Source organism: Durio zibethinus, chloroplast (assembly GCF_047325235.1).
Source record: "Durio zibethinus chloroplast, complete genome".
NCBI lineage: Eukaryota > Viridiplantae > Streptophyta > Magnoliopsida > Malvales > Malvaceae > Durio > Durio zibethinus.
This window is the reverse complement of record NC_036829.1, coordinates 120,001-140,000: the sequence shown is the minus strand read 5'-3', so window position 1 is coordinate 140,000 and position 20,000 is coordinate 120,001. Positions and strand designations below refer to the sequence as shown.

At 31.1% G+C, this 20,000-nt stretch overlaps 12 protein-coding genes and 1 non-coding gene across 13 annotated transcripts in view; 10 read left to right on the top strand and 3 right to left on the bottom strand. All coding sequences in view use genetic code 11, as the record gives it.

Moving 5' to 3' along the window:
* Window positions 1–165: 165 nt before the first annotated feature.
* Window positions 166–6,432, top strand: ycf1 (hypothetical chloroplast RF1). Its single transcript has one exon. The coding sequence runs from the start codon at window positions 166–168 to the stop codon at window positions 6,430–6,432; it is 6,267 nt and encodes a 2,088-aa protein (YP_009457919.1).
* A 131-nt stretch (window positions 6,433–6,563) lies between these two features.
* rps15 (ribosomal protein S15) lies at window positions 6,564–6,836 on the top strand. Its single transcript has one exon. It carries the CDS (start codon window positions 6,564–6,566, stop codon window positions 6,834–6,836), a length of 273 nt encoding a protein of 90 aa, YP_009457918.1.
* Window positions 6,837–6,930: 94 nt separating this feature from the next.
* On the top strand, window positions 6,931–8,112 carry ndhH (NADH dehydrogenase subunit 7). Its single transcript has one exon. The coding sequence runs from the start codon at window positions 6,931–6,933 to the stop codon at window positions 8,110–8,112; it is 1,182 nt and encodes a 393-aa protein (YP_009457917.1).
* Window position 8,113: 1 nt separating this feature from the next.
* ndhA (NADH dehydrogenase subunit 1) lies at window positions 8,114–10,325 on the top strand. The gene is made up of 2 exons: window positions 8,114–8,665; window positions 9,786–10,325. Exons 1-2 carry the CDS (start codon window positions 8,114–8,116, stop codon window positions 10,323–10,325), a joined length of 1,092 nt encoding a protein of 363 aa, YP_009457916.1.
* An 82-nt stretch (window positions 10,326–10,407) lies between these two features.
* On the top strand, window positions 10,408–10,911 carry ndhI (NADH dehydrogenase subunit I). Its single transcript has one exon. The coding sequence runs from the start codon at window positions 10,408–10,410 to the stop codon at window positions 10,909–10,911; it is 504 nt and encodes a 167-aa protein (YP_009457915.1).
* A 421-nt stretch (window positions 10,912–11,332) lies between these two features.
* Window positions 11,333–11,863, top strand: ndhG (NADH dehydrogenase subunit 6). The gene has a single exon. It carries the CDS (start codon window positions 11,333–11,335, stop codon window positions 11,861–11,863), a length of 531 nt encoding a protein of 176 aa, YP_009457914.1.
* Window positions 11,864–12,088: 225 nt separating this feature from the next.
* ndhE (NADH dehydrogenase subunit 4L) lies at window positions 12,089–12,394 on the top strand. The gene has a single exon. It carries the CDS (start codon window positions 12,089–12,091, stop codon window positions 12,392–12,394), a length of 306 nt encoding a protein of 101 aa, YP_009457913.1.
* A 247-nt stretch (window positions 12,395–12,641) lies between these two features.
* Window positions 12,642–12,887, top strand: psaC (photosystem I subunit VII). Its single transcript has one exon. The coding sequence runs from the start codon at window positions 12,642–12,644 to the stop codon at window positions 12,885–12,887; it is 246 nt and encodes an 81-aa protein (YP_009457912.1).
* A 131-nt stretch (window positions 12,888–13,018) lies between these two features.
* Window positions 13,019–14,521, top strand: ndhD (NADH dehydrogenase ND4 subunit). Its single transcript is given in 1 exon segment — window positions 13,019–14,521. A coding segment is annotated over 1 exon segment (1,503 nt).
* Window positions 14,522–14,811: 290 nt separating this feature from the next.
* ccsA (cytochrome c biogenesis/heme attachment protein) lies at window positions 14,812–15,783 on the bottom strand. Its single transcript has one exon. It carries the CDS (start codon window positions 15,781–15,783, stop codon window positions 14,812–14,814), a length of 972 nt encoding a protein of 323 aa, YP_009457910.1.
* A 99-nt stretch (window positions 15,784–15,882) lies between these two features.
* Window positions 15,883–15,962, bottom strand: trnL-UAG. The gene has a single exon. It is a non-coding gene; the product is annotated as a tRNA-Leu (tRNA).
* Window positions 15,963–17,079: 1,117 nt separating this feature from the next.
* rpl32 (ribosomal protein L32) lies at window positions 17,080–17,244 on the bottom strand. Its single transcript has one exon. The coding sequence runs from the start codon at window positions 17,242–17,244 to the stop codon at window positions 17,080–17,082; it is 165 nt and encodes a 54-aa protein (YP_009457909.1).
* Window positions 17,245–18,126: 882 nt separating this feature from the next.
* ndhF (NADH dehydrogenase subunit 5) overlaps window positions 18,127–20,000 on the top strand; it is a 2,250-nt gene continuing 376 nt past the window's right edge. Inside the window, exon 1 of the mRNA in view lies at window positions 18,127–20,000. This exon is cut by the window's right edge and continues 376 nt beyond it. Coding sequence (YP_009457908.1) covers window positions 18,127–20,000 — 1,874 coding nt within the window.

Here is a 20,000-nt window from a genome sequence, read left to right as displayed (position 1 = left end):
TATAAGTATTTCATTGGTTCATAAAAATAAACATCAAATTAATCAAAGACGCAAAAAAAAAAAAACTATATTGACAAAATGAATAATCATATGAGAATAATATCATATAATAATGAATAATCCAGAAAAAAAAAAAACAAAAAAAAAAAAATTAGGGGGTTTCTTATGATTTTCAAATCGTTTATACCGAGTAATCTAATATCCTTATTCATGAGGATAATCAATTCAGTCCTGTCAGTCCTTGTGGTCGGACTCTATTATGGATTTCTGACCACATTATCCCTAGGTCCCTCTTATCTCCTCCTTGTACAAACTTGGGTTATGGAACAAGGAGAAGAAGGAAACGAGAAGAGGGCAGCAGCAACAACTGGCTTTCTTATGGGACAGCTCATGCTGTTCATATCGATCTACTATGAGCCTCTGCATTTAGCATTGATTAGACCTCATCTACTAAATGTCCTAGTTCTACCGTATCTTTGGTTTTATTACTTCTGGAACAATGACAAAGACTATTTTGATTTTTTTGATTATTATGCAGGAGAGACTGCCGGAAATTCAATGCGTAATCTTAGGATTCAATGTGTATTCCTGCATAATTTAATTTTTCAATTAGTCAACCATTTCATTTTACCAAGTCCAATGTTAGCCAGATTAGTCAACATTTATATGTTTCGATACAACACCAATATGTTATTTGTAATAAGTAGTTTTGTTGGTTTTTTAATTGGTCATATTTTATTAATGAAATGGGTTGGATTGGTATTAGTCTGGATACAAAAAATTTTATTAATGAAATGGGTTGGAGTGGTATTAGCCTGGATACAAAAAAGGACTTTTCTTAGGTATTATATAGTTATTCGATCTAATAGGCATCTTATATTCGAACTTACAAAGTCTATTCCTCGAATCTTTACTCTTCTCTTTTTTATTACCTGTCTTTACTCTATAGGTAGAAAACCGTCACACATGCTGACTAAGAAACTGACAGGAATTCATCAAAGCCGAAGAAAAGGGCAGGAATTGGAGGAATTGAAGGAATTGGAGGAAAGGGAGGAAGAAACAAACATAGAAATAGAAACTATTTCCAAAGGGGGGGAGGAACAGGTATCCACCAAAGAAAATCTTTCTTATTACCCTTTTTCGAAAGAGACCGACTATAAAAATAGCCCAGTTTATGAAACTTCTTATCTGGATGGGAATCAGGAAAATTCGAAGTTAGAAATAATATCAGAAAAAAAAGAATATAAAAAATTATTATGGTTTGAAAAACCTCTTGTGACGCTTATTTTTGATTATAAACAACGGAATCGACCTTGGCGATATATAAAAAATAATCGGTTTGACAATGCTCTAAAAAATGAAATGTCACAATATTTTTTTTATACATGTCGAAGTGATGGAAAAGAAAAAATCTCTTTTACATATCCACCTAGTTTAGCAGCTTTTGGAGAAATGGTACAAAAACAAATAGATTTTTTCACACCAGAAGAATTGTTTTCTGACGAATCGTATACTGATTGGAGTTTTATCAATGAACTAAAAAGAATAAATTTAAGTAAGGAGTTTATAAAGAGAGTCGAATATTTGGATAAGGAATATTTATATAAGGAATCTTTTGATCTGGGCATACTTGAAAAAAGGACTCGATTTTCTAATTATGAAACGAATGAAGAAACTAATAATGAAACTAATAATGAAACTAATAATGAAACTAATAATGAAGAAACTACTACTGAAACTAATAATGAAACTAATAATGAAACTAATAATGAAACTAAAAGAAATAATGAAATTAAAAGAAATAATGAAACTAATAATGAAACTAATAATGAAACTAATAATGAAACTAAAAGAAATAATGAAACTAAAAGAAATAATGAAACTAAAAGAAATAATGAAACTAATAATGAAACTAATAATGAAACTAATAATGAAACTAAAATAAAATACTTGCCTAAAATATATGATCCTTTCTTGCAGGGACCCTACCGCGGAAGAATCAAAAAATTGTTTTCACCTTTAAGTGAAAAAACAAACACGGATCCGTTTTGGATAAATAAGATTCATGTTATACTTCTTGCTACTGATTATTACGAATTTGAACAGACAATAGATACACTCAAATCATTATCAACAGAAAAAGAACTTTCTTTATTGACAGAAGATGAACAGACAATAGATACACTCAAATCATTATCAACAGAAAAAGAACTTTCTTTATTGACAGAAGATGAACAGACAATAGATACACTCAAATCATTATCAACAGAAAAAGAACTTTCTTTATTGACAGAAACAGAAGATGAACAGGGAAATATCGATTCCGAGGATCGAGTCAAAATTTTGAAATTTTTATGCAATATAGTTATAACTAATCCCGACAATCAAACAATTATAAAAAAATCTAATGGAATAAAAGAAATAAGTAAAGAAGTTCCTCGATGGTCATACAAACTACTCGACATTTTCGAACAACACCATAGAGGAGGCGAGGAACACATGATAACAGATTATGCAATTCGTTCAAGAATCTTCCGGTACGCAATAGTTTTTTCTAAGGAGGAGTTAAAGGATGATTTTTTTCTACCAAACGATATAGAAAACGACCTATCTTTGATGGAATATTCGCCAGAACCGAATTTTCGTCGAGACATAATAAAAGGTGCCGTGCGTGCCCAAAGACGTAAAATAATTAATGGGGAACTGTTTCAATCAAATGTGCATTCCCCACTTTTTTTTGACAGAGTAGACAGCCTCTTCTTCAGAGTGTTCAGATCTTTGTATTCTGATATTTCTTGGCTGATAAAACTAATATCTCGAAATTGGATATGGAAAAACAAAGAATCACAAATTTCTGATTATACAGAAAATGAGGAGGACATAAGAGAAGAAGACGAAGAGATAAGAGAAAGCATAGAAAAGATACAAGAAAGAGACAAAGAGGAAGAAAAAAGAAGAGAAAGCATAGAAGAGATACAAAAAGGAGACAAAAAAGAGAAAGAAAAAAGAAGACAAGAGTCAGAGGCAGATGACTTCCTGCTGGACGCAGCAGAATTTTGGGATATCGTCTTTTTTGGTCAAGGACCAAGGGGCATCATGTTAATAGCCCAATCGATTTTTAGAAAATATATTCTATTACCTTCATTGATAATAGCTAAAAACATTGTCCGTATATTATTATTTCAAATTCCTGAGTGGTCCACGGATTTCAAGGGTTGGAAGCGAGAAATACATGTTAAATGCACTTATAATGGTCTTCAATTCTCCACAAAAGACTTTCCAAAAAATTGGTTATCAGAAGGTATCCAGATCAAGATCCTATATCCTTTTCGCCTGAAACCTTGGCGCGGATCTAAACTGAAACCCTCTCATAAAGATCCAATGAAAAAAAAGCATAAAGATCCAATGAAAAAAAAGCATAAAGATCCAATGAAAAAAAAGAAAGTTAAAAAGAATGATTTTTGCTTTTTAACAGCTTGTGGACTGGAAAGTGACTTACCTTGCGGTCCTCCTCGAAGACGGCCTTCGTTTTTTCAGCCTATTTTTAACGAACTAGAAAAAAAAAGTGAAAAATGGAAAATTTTTAAAAAAGGAAAAAAATTGTTTCGAAAAGTCTCAGGAGAAACAAAAATTCCATTTGTAAAGGGAATAATAAAAAAACTTTCAAAAAGAAATCCAGTTTTGGAGTTGAGAGAAGAATTGGGCGAAACTAAAAAAGATTTGGGCGAAACTAAAAAAGATTCGATAATCAGTAATAAGATGATTGACGAATCATCCCTTCAAATTCAATCTATGGAGCGGACAAATTATTCATTAACAGAAAAAAAGATAAAAGATCTGACTGAGAGAACAAACACAATCAAAAATCAAATAGAAAAAATTATAAAAGACAAGAAATTAGAATCATCAAAAAAATTTTGGAAAATATTAAAAAGAAGAAATATTCGATTAATCCGTAAATTCTATTTATTTATAAAACTTTTTATTCAAAAGATATACATAGATATTTTTCTATATATCATTAAATATATCATTAATATTCCAAGACCCAATCCACAACTTTTTCTTGAATCAACAAAAAAAATGATTGATAAATTCATTTACAATAATGAAGCAAATCAAGAAAGAATTAATAAACCAAATAAAAATACAATTCATTTTATTTCAACTATAAAAAATATAAAAAACTCACTTTCGAATATTAGAAATAAAAATGCAAAAGCTTTTTGTGACTTATCCTCCCTCTCACAAGCATATGTATTTTACAAATTATCACAAACCCAAGTTATTAAATTCAAACCTATCCTTCAATATCACGGAACATCTCTTTTTCTTAAAAATGAAATAAAAGATTATTTTGAAGAACAAGGAATATCTCATTCCCAATTAAAACATCATTATGGGTTAAGACAAAAAATCTCTGGAATAAAGGAATGGAAAAACTGGTTAAGGAGTCATTATCAATACGATTATCAATACGATTTAGTTCAGAGTATATGGCTTAGATTAGTACCAGAACAATGGCGAAATAGAGTCAATCAACACTATATGGCTCAAAATAAAGATTTAACAAAATGGGATTCAGATGAAAAAGAAAGATTAATACATTACGAAAAAAAAAATGATTTTCAAGCGAATTCATTACTGAATCAAGAATATAAACTGAATCAAGAACAAAAACGGAATCAAGAACAAAAATATAAAAAAGATAATTTTAAAAAACACTATAGATATAATTTATTATCATATATATTTATTATATATCAAGATATGAGGGACTCATATACTTATGGATCACCATTACAAGTAAATAAGAGGGAAGAGATTCCTTATAATTACAACATGGATAAACGAAAATTTTTTGATATATTGGGGGATATTCCTATCCATAATTATCTAACGGGGAAAACGGGGAAAACGGGGAAATTTTCGCATAGAAAATTTTTTAATTGGAGAATTCTTAATTTTTGTCTTAGAAATAAGACCGATATTGAGTCCTGGGTCGATACCAGTACCAAGAGTAAGAAGACCAGTACCAAGAGTAAGAAAACCAGTACCAAGAGTAAGAAAAATATTAAGACTGTGATTAATAATTTTAATAATTATCAAATATCGAATCTGGAACTTTGGTTCTTCCCAGAATTTGTGCTACTATATAATGCATATAAGGTTGAACCATGGATCATACCAATAAAACTACTTCTTTTCAATTTTAATTTTAATGGAAAAAAAGAGGATCTTGTATCAGATGCAAAAAAAAAAAGAAAATTTAGATCCGTTCTCTCAAATCAAGAAAAAGATGTTGAAGAAGATTATGGTAAATCATCCAATCAAGAAAAAGGTAAATCATCCAATCAAGAAAAAGGTAAATCATACAATCAAGAAAAAGATGTTGAAGAAGATTATGGTAAATCATCCAATCAAGAAAAAGGTAAATCATACAATCAAGAAAAAGGTAAATCATCCAATCAAGAAAAAGGTAAATCATCCAATCAAGAAAAAGGTAAATCAGATCAAGAAAAAGGTAAATCAGACAATCAAGAAAAAGATGTTGAAGAAGATTCTGGTAAATCAAAAAAACATAGAAAGGAAGACGAGAGCAAGAGAGAAGCTCGTTTATTCCTACAAAAGTATTTGTATTTTCAATTCGGATGGGATGCTGATTCTTTCGATGAAAAAATAATCAAAAATATCAAAGCATATTCTTTCATTCTTGGCCTGATAAATATGAATGAAACTTTTCTATACTCTGTTAGAAGAGGAGGAACGAATCTGGATATTTTGATGGATTCGGCGGATAAGTTACTTTTAACTTATCAATACCTACTCAAAAAAGGAGTATTGATTATCGAACCAATTCGCCGGTATGTAGAAATTGATGGACAATTTATTCTATATCAAACTATAAGTATTTCATTGGTTCATAAAAATAAACATGAAATTAATCAAAGACGCAAAAAAAAAAAAAGACGCAAAAAAAAAAACTATATTGAAAAAAATAATTTTGATGAATCCATTGCAAGACATCAAAAAATGACTGAAAATAAAGACAAAAATCATTATGATTTGTTTATTCCTGAAAATATTTTATCCCCTAACCACCGGAGAGAATTGCGAATTCGAATTTCTTTCAATTCAAGGGATAAAAATGGTATGCATAGAAATCCAGTATTTTTAAATAATGTAAAAAACTGTGGTCAAGTTTTGAATAAAAACAAACATCTTGATAGTGATAAAAAGAAACTAATTAAATTAAAGTTCTTTCTTTGGCCCAATTATCGATTAGAAGATTTAGCTTGTATGAATCGCTATTGGTTTAATAGTAATAATGGCAGTCGTTTCAGTATGGTAAGGATACATATGTATCCGCGTTTGAAAATTCGTCAATGGTACATTTTTCCATATATTATGATTGAAAACCGGATTGATTAATTTTATTTGAAAAAATTATAAAGTTCATAACGAACTTAAAATCATTGTGCATATTAAAATGAATGGTATTATTATTATTACTGATCAGTAAAATTCACATTCAAAAAAAGGGGGAGAGAAATTTTTGTTTTATGGTAAAAAATTCATTCATCTCAGTTATTTTTCAAGAAAAAAAAGAAGAAAACAAGGGGTCCGTTGAATTTCAAATAGTCAGTTTCACCAATAAGATACGAAGACTTACTTCACATTTGGAATTGCACAAAAAAGACTATTTATCTCAGAGAGGTCTACGTAAAATTCTAGGAAAACGTCAACGGCTTCTGTCTTATTTATCAAAGAAAAATAACATACGTTATAAAGAATTAATTAGTGAGTTGGATATTCGGGAATCAAAAAATCGTTAATTTGATTGAATTAGTCGATTTATTATATTTTTCATTTTGATGTACTTCTTTTCGTTTTCAACAATTCATGTAAGAATGAATCGAGGAAAAACTTATGAATCTATCAGCTACAGAAAAAGACCTTATGATAGTCAATATGGGACCTCACCACCCATCAATGCACGGTGTTCTTCGTCTCATCGTTACTCTAGATGGTGAAGATGTTGTTGACTGTGAACCAATATTAGGTTATTTACACAGAGGAATGGAAAAAATTGCGGAAAACCGAACAATTATACAATATTTGCCTTATGTAACACGTTGGGATTATTTAGCCACTATGTTCACGGAAGCAATAACCGTAAATGGACCAGAACAATTGGGCAATATTCAAGTCCCTAAAAGAGCCAGCTATATCAGAGTAATTATGTTGGAGTTGAGTCGTATAGCTTCTCATCTATTATGGCTTGGACCTTTTATGGCCGATATTGGTGCACAGACCCCCTTTTTCTATATTTTCAGAGAAAGAGAATTAGTATATGATCTATTCGAAGCTGCCACCGGTATGAGAATGATGCATAATTATTTTCGTATCGGAGGAGTAGCGGCCGATCTACCCTATGGCTGGATAGATAAATGTTTGGATTTCTGTGATTATTTTTTAACAGGAATTGTTGAATATCAAAAACTTATTACGCGAAATCCTATTTTTTTAGAACGAGTTGAAGGGGTAGGGGTTATTGGTGGAGAAGAAGCAATAAATTGGGGTCTATCCGGCCCAATGCTACGAGCCTCTGGAATCAAATGGGATCTTCGTAAAGTTGATCATTATGAGTGTTACGACGAATTTGATTGGGAAATCCAGTGGCAAAAAGAAGGAGATTCATTAGCTCGTTATTTAGTCCGAATCAGTGAAATGACGGAATCCATAAAAATAATTCAACAGGCCCTGGAAGGAATTCCGGGGGGTCCCTATGAGAATTTAGAAATCCGATGTTTTGATCGAGAAAGGGATCCAGAATGGAATGATTTTGAATATCGATTCATTAGTAAAAAACCTTCTCCTACATTTGAATTACCGAGACAAGAACTTTATGCGAGAATGGAAGCCCCAAAGGGAGAATTAGGAATTTTTCTGATAGGAGATCAAAGTGGTTTTCCTTGGAGATGGAAAATTCGCCCGCCGGGTTTTATCAATTTGCAAATTCTTCCTCAGTTAGTTAAAAGAATGAAATTGGCTGATATTATGACGATACTAGGTAGCATAGATATCATTATGGGAGAAGTTGATCGTTGAAATGATAATTTATACAACAGAAGTAGAAGATATCAATTCCTTTTACAGATTGGAATCCTTAAAAGAGGTCTATGGGATCATATGGATGTTTGTCCCTATTTTGACTCTTGTATTGGGAATCACAATAGGTGTACTAGTAATTGTATGGTTAGAAAGAGAAATATCTGCAGGAATACAACAACGTATTGGGCCTGAATACGCCGGCCCTTTGGGAATTCTTCAAGCTCTAGCAGATGGAACAAAACTGCTTTTCAAAGAGAATATTCTTCCATCTAGAGGAAATACTCGTTTATTCCGTATTGGACCGTCTATAGCAGTCATATCCATTTTACTAAGTTTTTCAGTAATTCCTTTTAGCTCTCGCCTTATTTTAGCCGATCTCAATATCGGTATTTTTTTATGGATTGCCATTTCAAGTATTGCTCCTGTTGGACTTCTTATGTCAGGATACGGATCAAATAATAAATATTCCTTTTTAGGTGGTCTGCGAGCTGCTGCTCAATCGATTAGTTATGAAATACCATTAACTCTATGTGTTTTATCAATATCTCTACGTGCGATTCGTTGAAATATAAACTTTTCTTTTCCCTATTCCTTTCGTTCTATAAAATAAGCTGAATGGATTGAATAGATATCTTCGTTATTTTATTATCCTTCAGGTTGATAAACTAAATTAGATAGTTATATATGAGTGAAAGAAAGCAGCTTATAAATTCGCAGTAAATTAAACAAAAAAAAATTTAATCTCATTTCCTATGTACAAGAGTTAAGTGGAAGAAAACATAAGTGGAAGAAGTCTTTACCCCAAGACGGGTTGATTAGTCAATCTAGCTTGAAGCGGGCTCAAAAGATCAACCGTATAGAGTTTTGGCTATCCTTTGTATAGATTCCCATACATGTATTGCCAAACCAAACGGGGGATTGAACAAAAAAATGAGTGGATGGTTAGGAACACCAAAATACACAAAGGATTAGTAATGGAGATTATGTAAATTATATAAAAAGGATATTTCTGGATAACATAAAAAGAATACTAATTGGGGCTTTAAATTAGTAGAAATGAGTAGGCAGTACTACCCACGATTCCGGTCCAGAGTATGCTCCTATCCACCGATTAAAGTAATGACTATCAGGAACGAAATAATCCTTTACTATTTTTTAGTTTAAGCCCCCATTCGTAATTTTCTCAGATCAGAAAGAAGAATAGGAACGAAAAAGAAAGAATAAAAAATAAATATTTTTTTTTTTTTTATTCTTTCTTTCATATATATAGAGAGATATAATCTGTGTCATGATTTATGAGCTAATGTAATATTTAATTTTTTTCGTAATCGAAAACAATGGGTTGAAATATCTATTGATATTTCTACAAGAAGTATTTTATTGAAGGCTTAAGTTATTACTCAACAAATAAAAATTTAAATTAGTAACGGGCGAGATCAATTCAGAAGCACTTTTTTTATTCTTCATAATATAGCAGACAGAATTCCATTGGTATAATTTTGGACCTTCCAATCCATTTTTTCTCTATCTATTCTACAACCATACGAAGAGAAATAATACTGATTCGGTCCTTAAATTTATTTGTGACCCACGAGGAGCCGTATGAGTTGAAAACCTCATGTACGGTTTTGGACTAGCGATGGGAACAGTGATGTTATCATCGACTATAATTATCTAACAGCTCAAGTACAGTTGATATAGTTGAGGCGCAATCAAAATATGGGGTTTGGGGATGGAATTTGTGGCGTCAGCCAATAGGGTTTATCGTTTTTCTAATTTCTTCTCTAGCAGAATGTGAGAGATTACCTTTTGATTTACCAGAAGCCGAGGAAGAATTAGTAGCAGGGTATCAAACCGAATATTCGGGTATCAAATTTGGTTTATTTTATGTTGCTTCCTATCTAAATCTATTACTTTCTTCCTTATTTGTAACAGTTCTTTACTTGGGGGGTTGGAATATTTCCATTCCGTACGTATTCGTCCCTGAGCTATTTGAAATAAATAAAATGAATGGAATCTTTGGAACGACAATTGGTATCTTTATTACATTAGCTAAAACTTATTTGTTTTTGTTTATTTCTATCGCAACAAGATGGACTTTACCTAGGTTAAGAATGGACCAATTATTAAATCTTGGATGGAAATTTCTTTTACCCATTTCTCTCGGTAATCTATTATTAACAACTTCTTTCCAACTTCTTTCACTGTAAAGAAAAAAAGAATACGAGATTCATGACTTGGTTCAAACAAGAGAAAGAAACAAACATAAAATTATTCATAGATATTCACGATATGTTCCCTATGGTAACTGGGTTCATGAATTATGGCCACCAAACAGTCCGAGCAGCAAGGTACATTGGTCAAGGTTTCATGATTACCTTATCCCACGCAAATCGTTTACCTGTAACTATTCAATACCCTTATGAAAAATTAATCGCATCAGAGCGTTTCCGTGGGCGAATCCATTTTGAATTTGATAAATGCATTGCTTGTGAAGTATGTGTTCGTGTATGCCCTATAGATCTGCCTGTTGTTGATTGGAAATTTGAAACGGATATTAGAAAAAAACGATTGCTTAATTACAGTATTGATTTCGGAATTTGTATATTTTGTGGTAACTGCGTTGAGTATTGTCCAACAAATTGTTTATCAATGACTGAAGAATATGAACTTTCTACTTACGACCGTCACGAATTGAATTATAATCAAATTGCTTTGGGCCGTTTACCAATGTCAGTAATTGACGATTATACAATTCGAACAATTTTGAATTCGCCTCAAAGAAAAACTGAGTAAGTAAACCTCCTATTCTATTAAAGAGAAATTTCCAATTCTTTTAAGGTTCCGTTTTGGTTTAAGTTAAAAGAATATTTGGTTTGACTTAAAAGAATGAGGCCTTTACTCTTTGTTTGGTCAATAAATAAAAATTCAATTACAAATTAACTGGTTGATAAGAATTTCGAATTCATTTTTCTTGAAAATCTATTAATATATTCGTAATTATTTCGAAATATATAGTTTCAAAAAACAAAATACCCTTTCGAACCGAACAAAAAAAAAGAATTAAAAACGAAACAATAATTGTACTTAGATCAATTCACACCTAATAGATTAGGATTTTATTCAATTAGGAACGTATCATAAAAAAAAAATTCCTGGTCGGGTCAATAAGATCATGAAAAGCATTTCGATTTATTTATCTCTTATTTTACATATAATGGATTTGCCTGGACCAATACACGATTTTCTTTTAGTTTTTCTGGGATCGGGTCTTATATTAGGGGGCCTGGGAGTGGTATTACTTACCAATCCAATTTTTTCTGCCTTTTCATTGGGATTGGTTCTTGTTTGTATATCCTTATTCTATATTCTCTCAAATTCTCATTTTGTAGCTGCTGCCCAGCTTCTTATTTATGTGGGAGCCATAAATGTTTTAATCCTATTTGCTGTGATGTTCATGAATGGTTCAGAATATTATAAAAATTTTAATCTGTGGACCATTGGGAATGGCCTTACTTCGTTGATTTGTACAAGTATTCTTGTTTCGCTAATTACTACTATATTAGATACATCATGGTACGGGATTATTTGGACTACAAGATCAAACCAAATTATAGAACAAGATTTGATAAGTAATAGTCAACAAATTGGAATTCATTTAGCAACAGATTTTTTTCTTCCATTTGAATTCATTTCACTAATTCTTTTAGTTGCTTTGATAGGTGCAATTGCTGTGGCTCGTCAGTAATAAATCTTTCTAACTAGGAATAGCAAGCAATCCAAATTAAACTTTTTTCTGTCTTATCGCATCTATTTTCCTTGAATTCTTGTTCGTGTATAAAATATAAAATAGAAATTCGTTTATTCGAGATATTTCCAATATATTCTTTTTGTTATATTCTATTCTAGTCAATCAAATCCGTTGAATTATTGTTCATATTAAAATGAATCGAAATTGATAAGGAGTTGGTCAATGATGCTCGAACATATACTTGTTTTGAGTGCCTATTTATTTTCTATCGGTATTTATGGATTGATCACGAGTCGAAATATGGTTCGGGCCCTTATGTGTCTTGAACTTATACTGAATGCGGTTAATATAAATTTTGTAACATTTTCTGATTTTTTTGATAGTCGGCAATTAAAAGGAAATATTTTATCAATTTTTGTTATAGCTATTGCAGCCGCTGAAGCAGCTATTGGATCAGCTATTGTTTCCTCAATTTATCGTAACAGAAAATCAACGCGTATCAATCAATCAACTTTGTTGAATAAGTAATATTAATAATATTAAATTATAAGATTCACCAATTTGAATTAGCATGTCCAATATGTTGGAATCTACATCATGTTTTCGAAAACGTAAGAAATCAAAGTATCTTGGTCCTTTCTTATGAGTTGATCCCGAAGGAAATTGATTAGAAAATTTCTGGTAAATCGTTGATTCATCTGGTGTTTAACTATAATGATTCATTTACAAGTTTACTAGATTGAAATTTTATGATGTTCAAAAAATTATAGATCCCATGTCACATTCAGTAAAAATTTATGATACATGTATAGGGTGTACTCAATGTGTCCGAGCCTGCCCCACCGATGTGTTAGAAATGATACCTTGGGATGGATGTAAAGCTAAGCAAATTGCTTCCGCTCCAAGAACAGAAGACTGTGTTGGTTGTAAGAGATGTGAATCCGCTTGTCCAACAGATTTCTTGAGCGTTCGAGTTTATTTATGGCATGAAACAACTCGAAGTATGGGTCTAGCTTATTGATACGTTCCCGAAAACCCCACTTGAATACATTTTGAATCCATTTGATTTTTTTTTTACTGAAAAAACCCGTGCTCAAAAAAAATCTTTTTTGAGCACGGGTTTTTCTGGTCCAAGTGCATCTTGTCTTTACCACGAATTATTTTCCTTGGTTAACAATAATTGTAGTTTTACCAATATCTGCAGGTTCTTTAATTTTCTTTCTTCCTCATAGAGGAAATAAGCTAATTAAGTGGTATACTATGTGTATATGCATATTTGAACTCCTTCTAACAACCTATGCATTTTGTTATCATTTCCGATTGGACGATCCATTAATCCAGCTGGAGGAAGATTATAAATGGATAAATTTTTTTGATTTTTACTGGAGATTGGGAATAGATGGACTTTCTATAGGGCCCATTTTACTGACAGGATTTATCACTACTTTAGCTACTTTGGCGGCTTGGCCAGTTACTCGAGATTCGCGATTATTCCATTTCTTGATGCTAGCAATGTACAGTGGTCAAATAGGATCATTTTCTTCTCGAGACCTTTTACTTTTTTTCATCATGTGGGAGTTCGAATTAATTCCCGTTTATCTACTTCTATCCATGTGGGGGGGAAAGAAACGTCTGTACTCGGCTACAAAATTTATTTTGTACACTGCGGGGGGTTCCATTTTTTTATTAATAGGAGTTTTGGGTATCGGTTTATACGGTTCTAATGAACCAACATTAAATTTTGAAACATTAGCTAATCAATCGTATCCTGTCGCACTGGAAATCATATTCTATATTGGATTTCTTATTGCTTTTGCTGTCAAATCGCCGATTATACCCTTACATACGTGGTTACCAGACACCCATGGGGAGGCACATTACAGTACTTGTATGCTTCTAGCCGGAATTTTATTAAAAATGGGAGCGTATGGATTAGTTCGCATCAATATGGAATTATTACCCCACGCTCATTCCATATTTTCTCCCTGGTTGATAATAGTGGGTACAATGCAAATAATTTATGCAGCTTCAACATCTCTTGGTCAACGGAATTTAAAAAAAAGAATAGCCTATTCCTCCGTATCTCATATGGGTTTCATAATTATAGGAATTGGCTCTATAACTGATACGGGACTCAACGGAGCTATTTTACAAATAATATCTCATGGATTTATCGGTGCTGCACTTTTTTTCTTGGCAGGAACGAGTTATGATAGAATGCGTCTTTTTTATCTCGACGAAATGGGTGGAATGGCTATTCCGATTCCAAAAATATTTACGATGTTCAGTATCTTATCGATGGCTTCTCTTGCATTACCGGGCATGAGTGGTTTTGTTGCAGAGTTGATAGTCTTTTTTGGAATAATTACCAGCCAAAAATATTTTTTAATGCCAAAAATACTAATTACTTTCGTAATGTCAATTGGAATGATATTAACTCCTATTTATTCATTATCTATGTCACGTCAAATGTTCTATGGATACAAGCTATTTAATGCTCAAAGTTCTTATTTTTTTGATTCTGGACCACGAGAGTTATTTGTTTCGATCTCTATCTTTCTACCAGTAATAGGTATTGGTATTTATCCGGATTTTGTCATCTCATTATCAGGTGAGAAGGTCGAAACTATTCTATATAATTATTTTTATAGATAGTTTTGATGAATAAAACAAAAAATCAAAAAGTAATCCTATGATTTTTAAAATTGTTCGTTGTACAGTGAAAAAAAAAAGAAAGAAGTCTTTTTTCTTCTCTTAAGTTTAAGTTAAGTAAAAAAAGGTAAAAGAATTAAATTGAATTTTAATCAGACATCTTTGGCTTTTGTTAGAACCTTTTGAATCAAGTAGTGGAGTGATTCAAAAGGTTCTTGACAGCTTACAATAAGTTTTCTTATATATACGCTGTCCTATCTTAGTATTTGTTAGGCTTAGCCTTTTTATTCAATTCAATTAGATGTTAATGTAAATGAACCATAACTATGTAAACCTATTCCTAATAGATTGACCCCAAAATAGCATATCCAAATTATAAGAAATCCCATAGAAGCCACAAGTGCGGAATTTACACCTTCCAAATTTTTATTTGTTCGGGTATGTAAATAAATCGCGAATACGGTCCAAGTAATAAATGCCCAAGTTTCCTTTGGGTCCCAATTCCAATATGATCCCCACGCCTCATTAGCCCATACGGCTCCCGAAAGAATTCCTATGGTTAAAAAGATAAACCCGAGACTAATAATACGATAACTCCAACGATCCAATTGTTGAGTCAATTGATACCTGTAAAAATTTTTAGAAGAAAGAAAATAAGTGTTTAATAAAACATTGCTTCTTTCATTCATGTATTGGATTTCGCCAAACGAAAATGACTGATTTAATAAATTATTGTTTTTACCAATAATTTTTATGGCTTTTCGAAATGTAATGACTAGAAGAGCTACTGATAATAATGATCCACATAAAAGAGCTGCATAGCCTAATACCATCATACTTACGTGCATCATTAACCACTGGGATTGGAGAGCAGGCGCTAATATTGCGGATTGATGCATTTTGGTTAAAAGACCCGAAGTGGCAAAGCCTTGGGTAAAAATAACACTTGGTGCGGTTATTGCGCTTAAATCATTTTTACGCTTTTTAAAATAGTAAACCATATGAATAAGGGAGAAACCCCATGAAAGAAAGATTAATGATTCATATAAATCACTTAATGGGAAATGTCCTGAATAAATCCAACGAGTGACTAATAATCCTGTTATACAGAAAAAGGTAACTATCATGCCCTTTTCTGATGAATCATATAGTCCTACGACTTCATCGACTAATAAGAATAAGGTTAAAAAATGAATTGTAATTACAATTGAAACGACCGAAAAGGATATATGAGTTAATATATGCTCTAAAGTTGAAAAAATCATAAGAATTCTGAAAAAAGCGAGGGTTTCTAGATTTTATGGAATGGAAATCAGGAATTAAATTCATTATAGGACTTATTCTATCTCTTTTAGAAGATACTATGCCGCTACTCGGACTCGAACCGAGATGCTCTAGCACTGCTTCCTAAGAGCAGCGTGTCTACCGATTTCACCATAGCGGCTTGCTCGAAATCATAATAAGCCATTTTTTATTCAATCGTCGAGATTGAAGGTGAAGGGGTCAATTCAATGTAAAATGTAAAAGAAGCATTTAATTTAAATTGATGAATAAAAACTCGTTTAAATAGCAATTTGAAGGTTCAAAAAGAATCTTTATTATTTATCGTTTTATTTAATTATCCTTTTATTTAATATTTAATTTAATATAATTTAATATTTAATTATTTCAACAGAGATTTTATAGTTTGTGTTTTCCTAAAAGAGAACTCCTCTATTGTAACTAAACTAACTAGTTGTAACTTCAATTCATAGATAGAATTCAACAAAAAAATGTTCTTTATCATTTTAATTTTTTAATGATTCATCTCTCATTCTTTTATATGATTTTTATGAATCTATAAAAAAAAAAATGCTTATCAATTGAATGAATAAATGAATGAAAAAATATTATTTTTAGAGATCACAATTTCAGCACCACATCCAATGATTTCAAAAGATTTATGTAATTTGCATAGCTTTGTATTAATCGTTAGGATTTTGCGTTTTAAGGATTTATCAAACCAACTAGATATTGGGTTGTACACGTTACGTTATATAAAAAGCGTTTCGATTCCTGTCATAATTGTACCATACTTCAAAAAAGTATTTCGAATTTCGAATTCTAAAAATATGTCTTGATTCATCTTCTTATACAAACATAGAATTTTTTTAGATCATTTTAAATTGATACATTATTTGTATATCCACTAAATTATAAAGGGAGTTTTCTCAATTGGGTTGAAAGCAAGGGAAGGATATATAGTAATTCAGAGAAATAATGATTCATAAAGTTACAAAATTGAAACTTAATGGATTAGTTTCAACAACCCAGTTAAAGCTCTTATATATATGTGCTCCGATATAGCTATAGTATAAATATACAAATTTTTATTATTTAATTATTTAATTATTTATTATTATAAATTGAAATTGAATATTATAAAAATAACAAATTATTATAACACTAAGATACCAAATGGGGCGATGGGGAAAATGAGAATCCCCATCCCGGAAATGAAAAAAAAAAAGATATTCAAAAAAGAAAACCTTTGTATCTTATTCGAGTTAAACCAATTCAGATTAAAAAAAAATTATTTGTCGTACAAAAAAACTTTTTGAATTACCCGTAAAAATAGATCTCGATAATGAAAAAGCTTTCAACGCCGCCCAATATCCTTTCTTTTTCCAAACATTTTTTCGAATACGCTTTTTTGATGTAGAAGTACGTTTTTTTGGAACTGCCATTCAAAAAAAAGGTTATTTAGTGCTATAGTTGGATGTCAAAGACATCTATTTTTAAAACAAAATGATCGGTGTCTTTATGTCATTATTTATCTATTCCTATAGATTTTCTAGATTATAATTATCTATATACTACTATATAAATTTCATAAGAACTAAATAGAGATGGGAAAATAACATAAAATGCTTCTATTCTAGAAAAAAAAAAAAAAAAATATGATATAACCTTTTTTTATTTATATTCCATACACTATCCAGAAAAAAAGAAGAATTTGTATTTAATTTATTGGTACCTTTCTTTTTTATATCTCCATTCAAATCTATAGGATAGATTAGGATCTATTATGATATATAAATTGAATTGATGAAATCAAAAAAACGTAAAAAAGAGTCTTTCCTTCTCTATCTCTGCCTATTTTTTTTGTCGTCCTACATTTATAATTTATACATCTCCATTTATACACGAAAAATACATCAAAACAAAAAAATGTAAAAAAACCATTTTATTTACCTAATAAAAAACAAACTTGAATTTTTTTCTATTAATTGGTAATTGGTCAAGCTCGAAGAGAGAGTATGCCCAATTTTCATTTTCAATCAAATTCGAATGAGACTCGTAATTAATCTGTTAAAGGATACATAATTTTGAAAAAAAAAAAGAATATTTTTTTTTTCCATTAGTAACTCGGTGATATCATTTGATTACTTCTAACTTCGAAATTTGAATATTTTTGAAATATTTGAGAAAGATTAAAAGATTAATAATAGAAAATTCCAGTTAACTTTGTAATATCTTGATTGTATTATTGCTCCCTTTCCATCAAAAGAGATAAGAGCCGGTGAATCAGAAACGATTAATTAAGAAAGAATAAGAAAAAAGTTTTTATGGAGCATACATATCAATATTCATGGATCATACCTTTTGTGCCACTTCCAATTCCTATTTTAATAGGAATGGGACTCCTACTTTTTCCGACGGCAACAAAAAATCTTCGTCGTATGTGGGCTTTTCCCAATATTTTATTGTTAAGTATAGTTATGATTTTTTCGGTCGATCTGTCTATTCAGCAAATAAATAGAAGTTCTATCTATCAATATGGATGGTCTTGGACCATCAATAATGATTTTTCTTTCGAGTTTGGCTACTTTATTGATTCACTTACCTCTATTATGTCAATATTAATCACTACTGTTGGAATTTTTGTTCTTATTTATAGTGACAATTATATGTCTCATGATCAAGGATATTTGAGATTTTTTGCTTATATGAGTTTATTCAATACTTCAATGTTGGGATTAGTTACTAGTTCTAATTTGATACAAATTTATATTTTTTGGGAATTGGTTGGAATGTGTTCTTATCTATTAATAGGGTTTTGGTTCACACGACCTGTTGCGGCAAACGCTTGTCAAAAAGCGTTTGTAACTAATCGGATAGGCGATTTTGGTTTATTATTAGGAATCTTAGGTTTTTATTGGATAACGGGAAGTTTCGAATTTCAAGATTTGTTCGAAATATTTAATAACGTGATTTATAATAATGAGGTTCATTTTTTATTTGTTACTTTATGTGCCTCTTTATTATTTGCCGGCGCAGTTGCTAAATCTGCGCAGTTTCCCCTTCATGTATGGTTACCTGATGCCATGGAGGGGCCTACTCCTATTTCGGCTCTTATACATGCTGCCACTATGGTAGCAGCGGGAATTTTTCTTGTAGCCCGCCTTCTTCCTCTTTTCATAGTTATACCTTACATAATGAATCTAATATCTTTGATAGGTATAATAACAGTATTATTAGGGGCTACTTTAGCTCTTGCTCAAAAAGATATTAAGAGGGGTTTAGCCTATTCTACAATGTCCCAACTGGGTTATATGATGGTAGCTCTAGGTATGGGGTCTTATCGAGCCGCTTTATTTCATTTGATTACTCATGCTTATTCGAAGGCATTGTTGTTTTTAGGATCCGGATCCATTATTCATTCCATGGAAGCTATTGTTGGATATTCTCCAGATAAAAGCCAGAATATGGTTTTTATGGGCGGTTTAAGAAAGCATGTGCCAATTACACAAATTGCTTTTTTAGTGGGTACACTTTCTCTTTGTGGTATTCCACCCCTTGCTTGTTTTTGGTCCAAAGATGAAATTCTTAGTGACAGTTGGTTGTATTCACCGATTTTTGCAATAATAGCTTGGTCCACGGCCGGATTAACAGCATTTTATATGTTTCGGATCTATTTACTTACTTTTGAAGGACATTTAAACATTAATTTTCAAAATTATAGTGGCAAAAAAGGTAGCTCCTTCTATTCAATAAAACTATGGGGTAAAAAAGAAGAGCAAACAATGATTAACAGAAATTTTCCTTTATCCCCTTTATTAACAATGAATAATTTATTAACAATGAATAATAATGAGAAGCCATATAGAATTGGTGGTAATGTAAAAAAAGGGGCTCTTATTACTATTACGAATTTTGGCTACAAGAAGGCTTTTTCTTATCCTCATGAATCGGATAATACTATGTTATTTCCTATGCTTATACTGGTTCTATTTACTTTTTTTGTTGGAGCCATAGCAATTCCTTTTAATCAAGAAGGAATACATTTGGATATATTATCCAAATTATTAACTCCATCTATAAATCTTTTACATCAAAATTCAAATGATTTTGAGGATTGGTATCAATTTTTAACAAATGCAACTTTTTCAGTGAGTATAGCTTGTTTTGGAATATTTACAGCATTCCTTTTATATAAGCC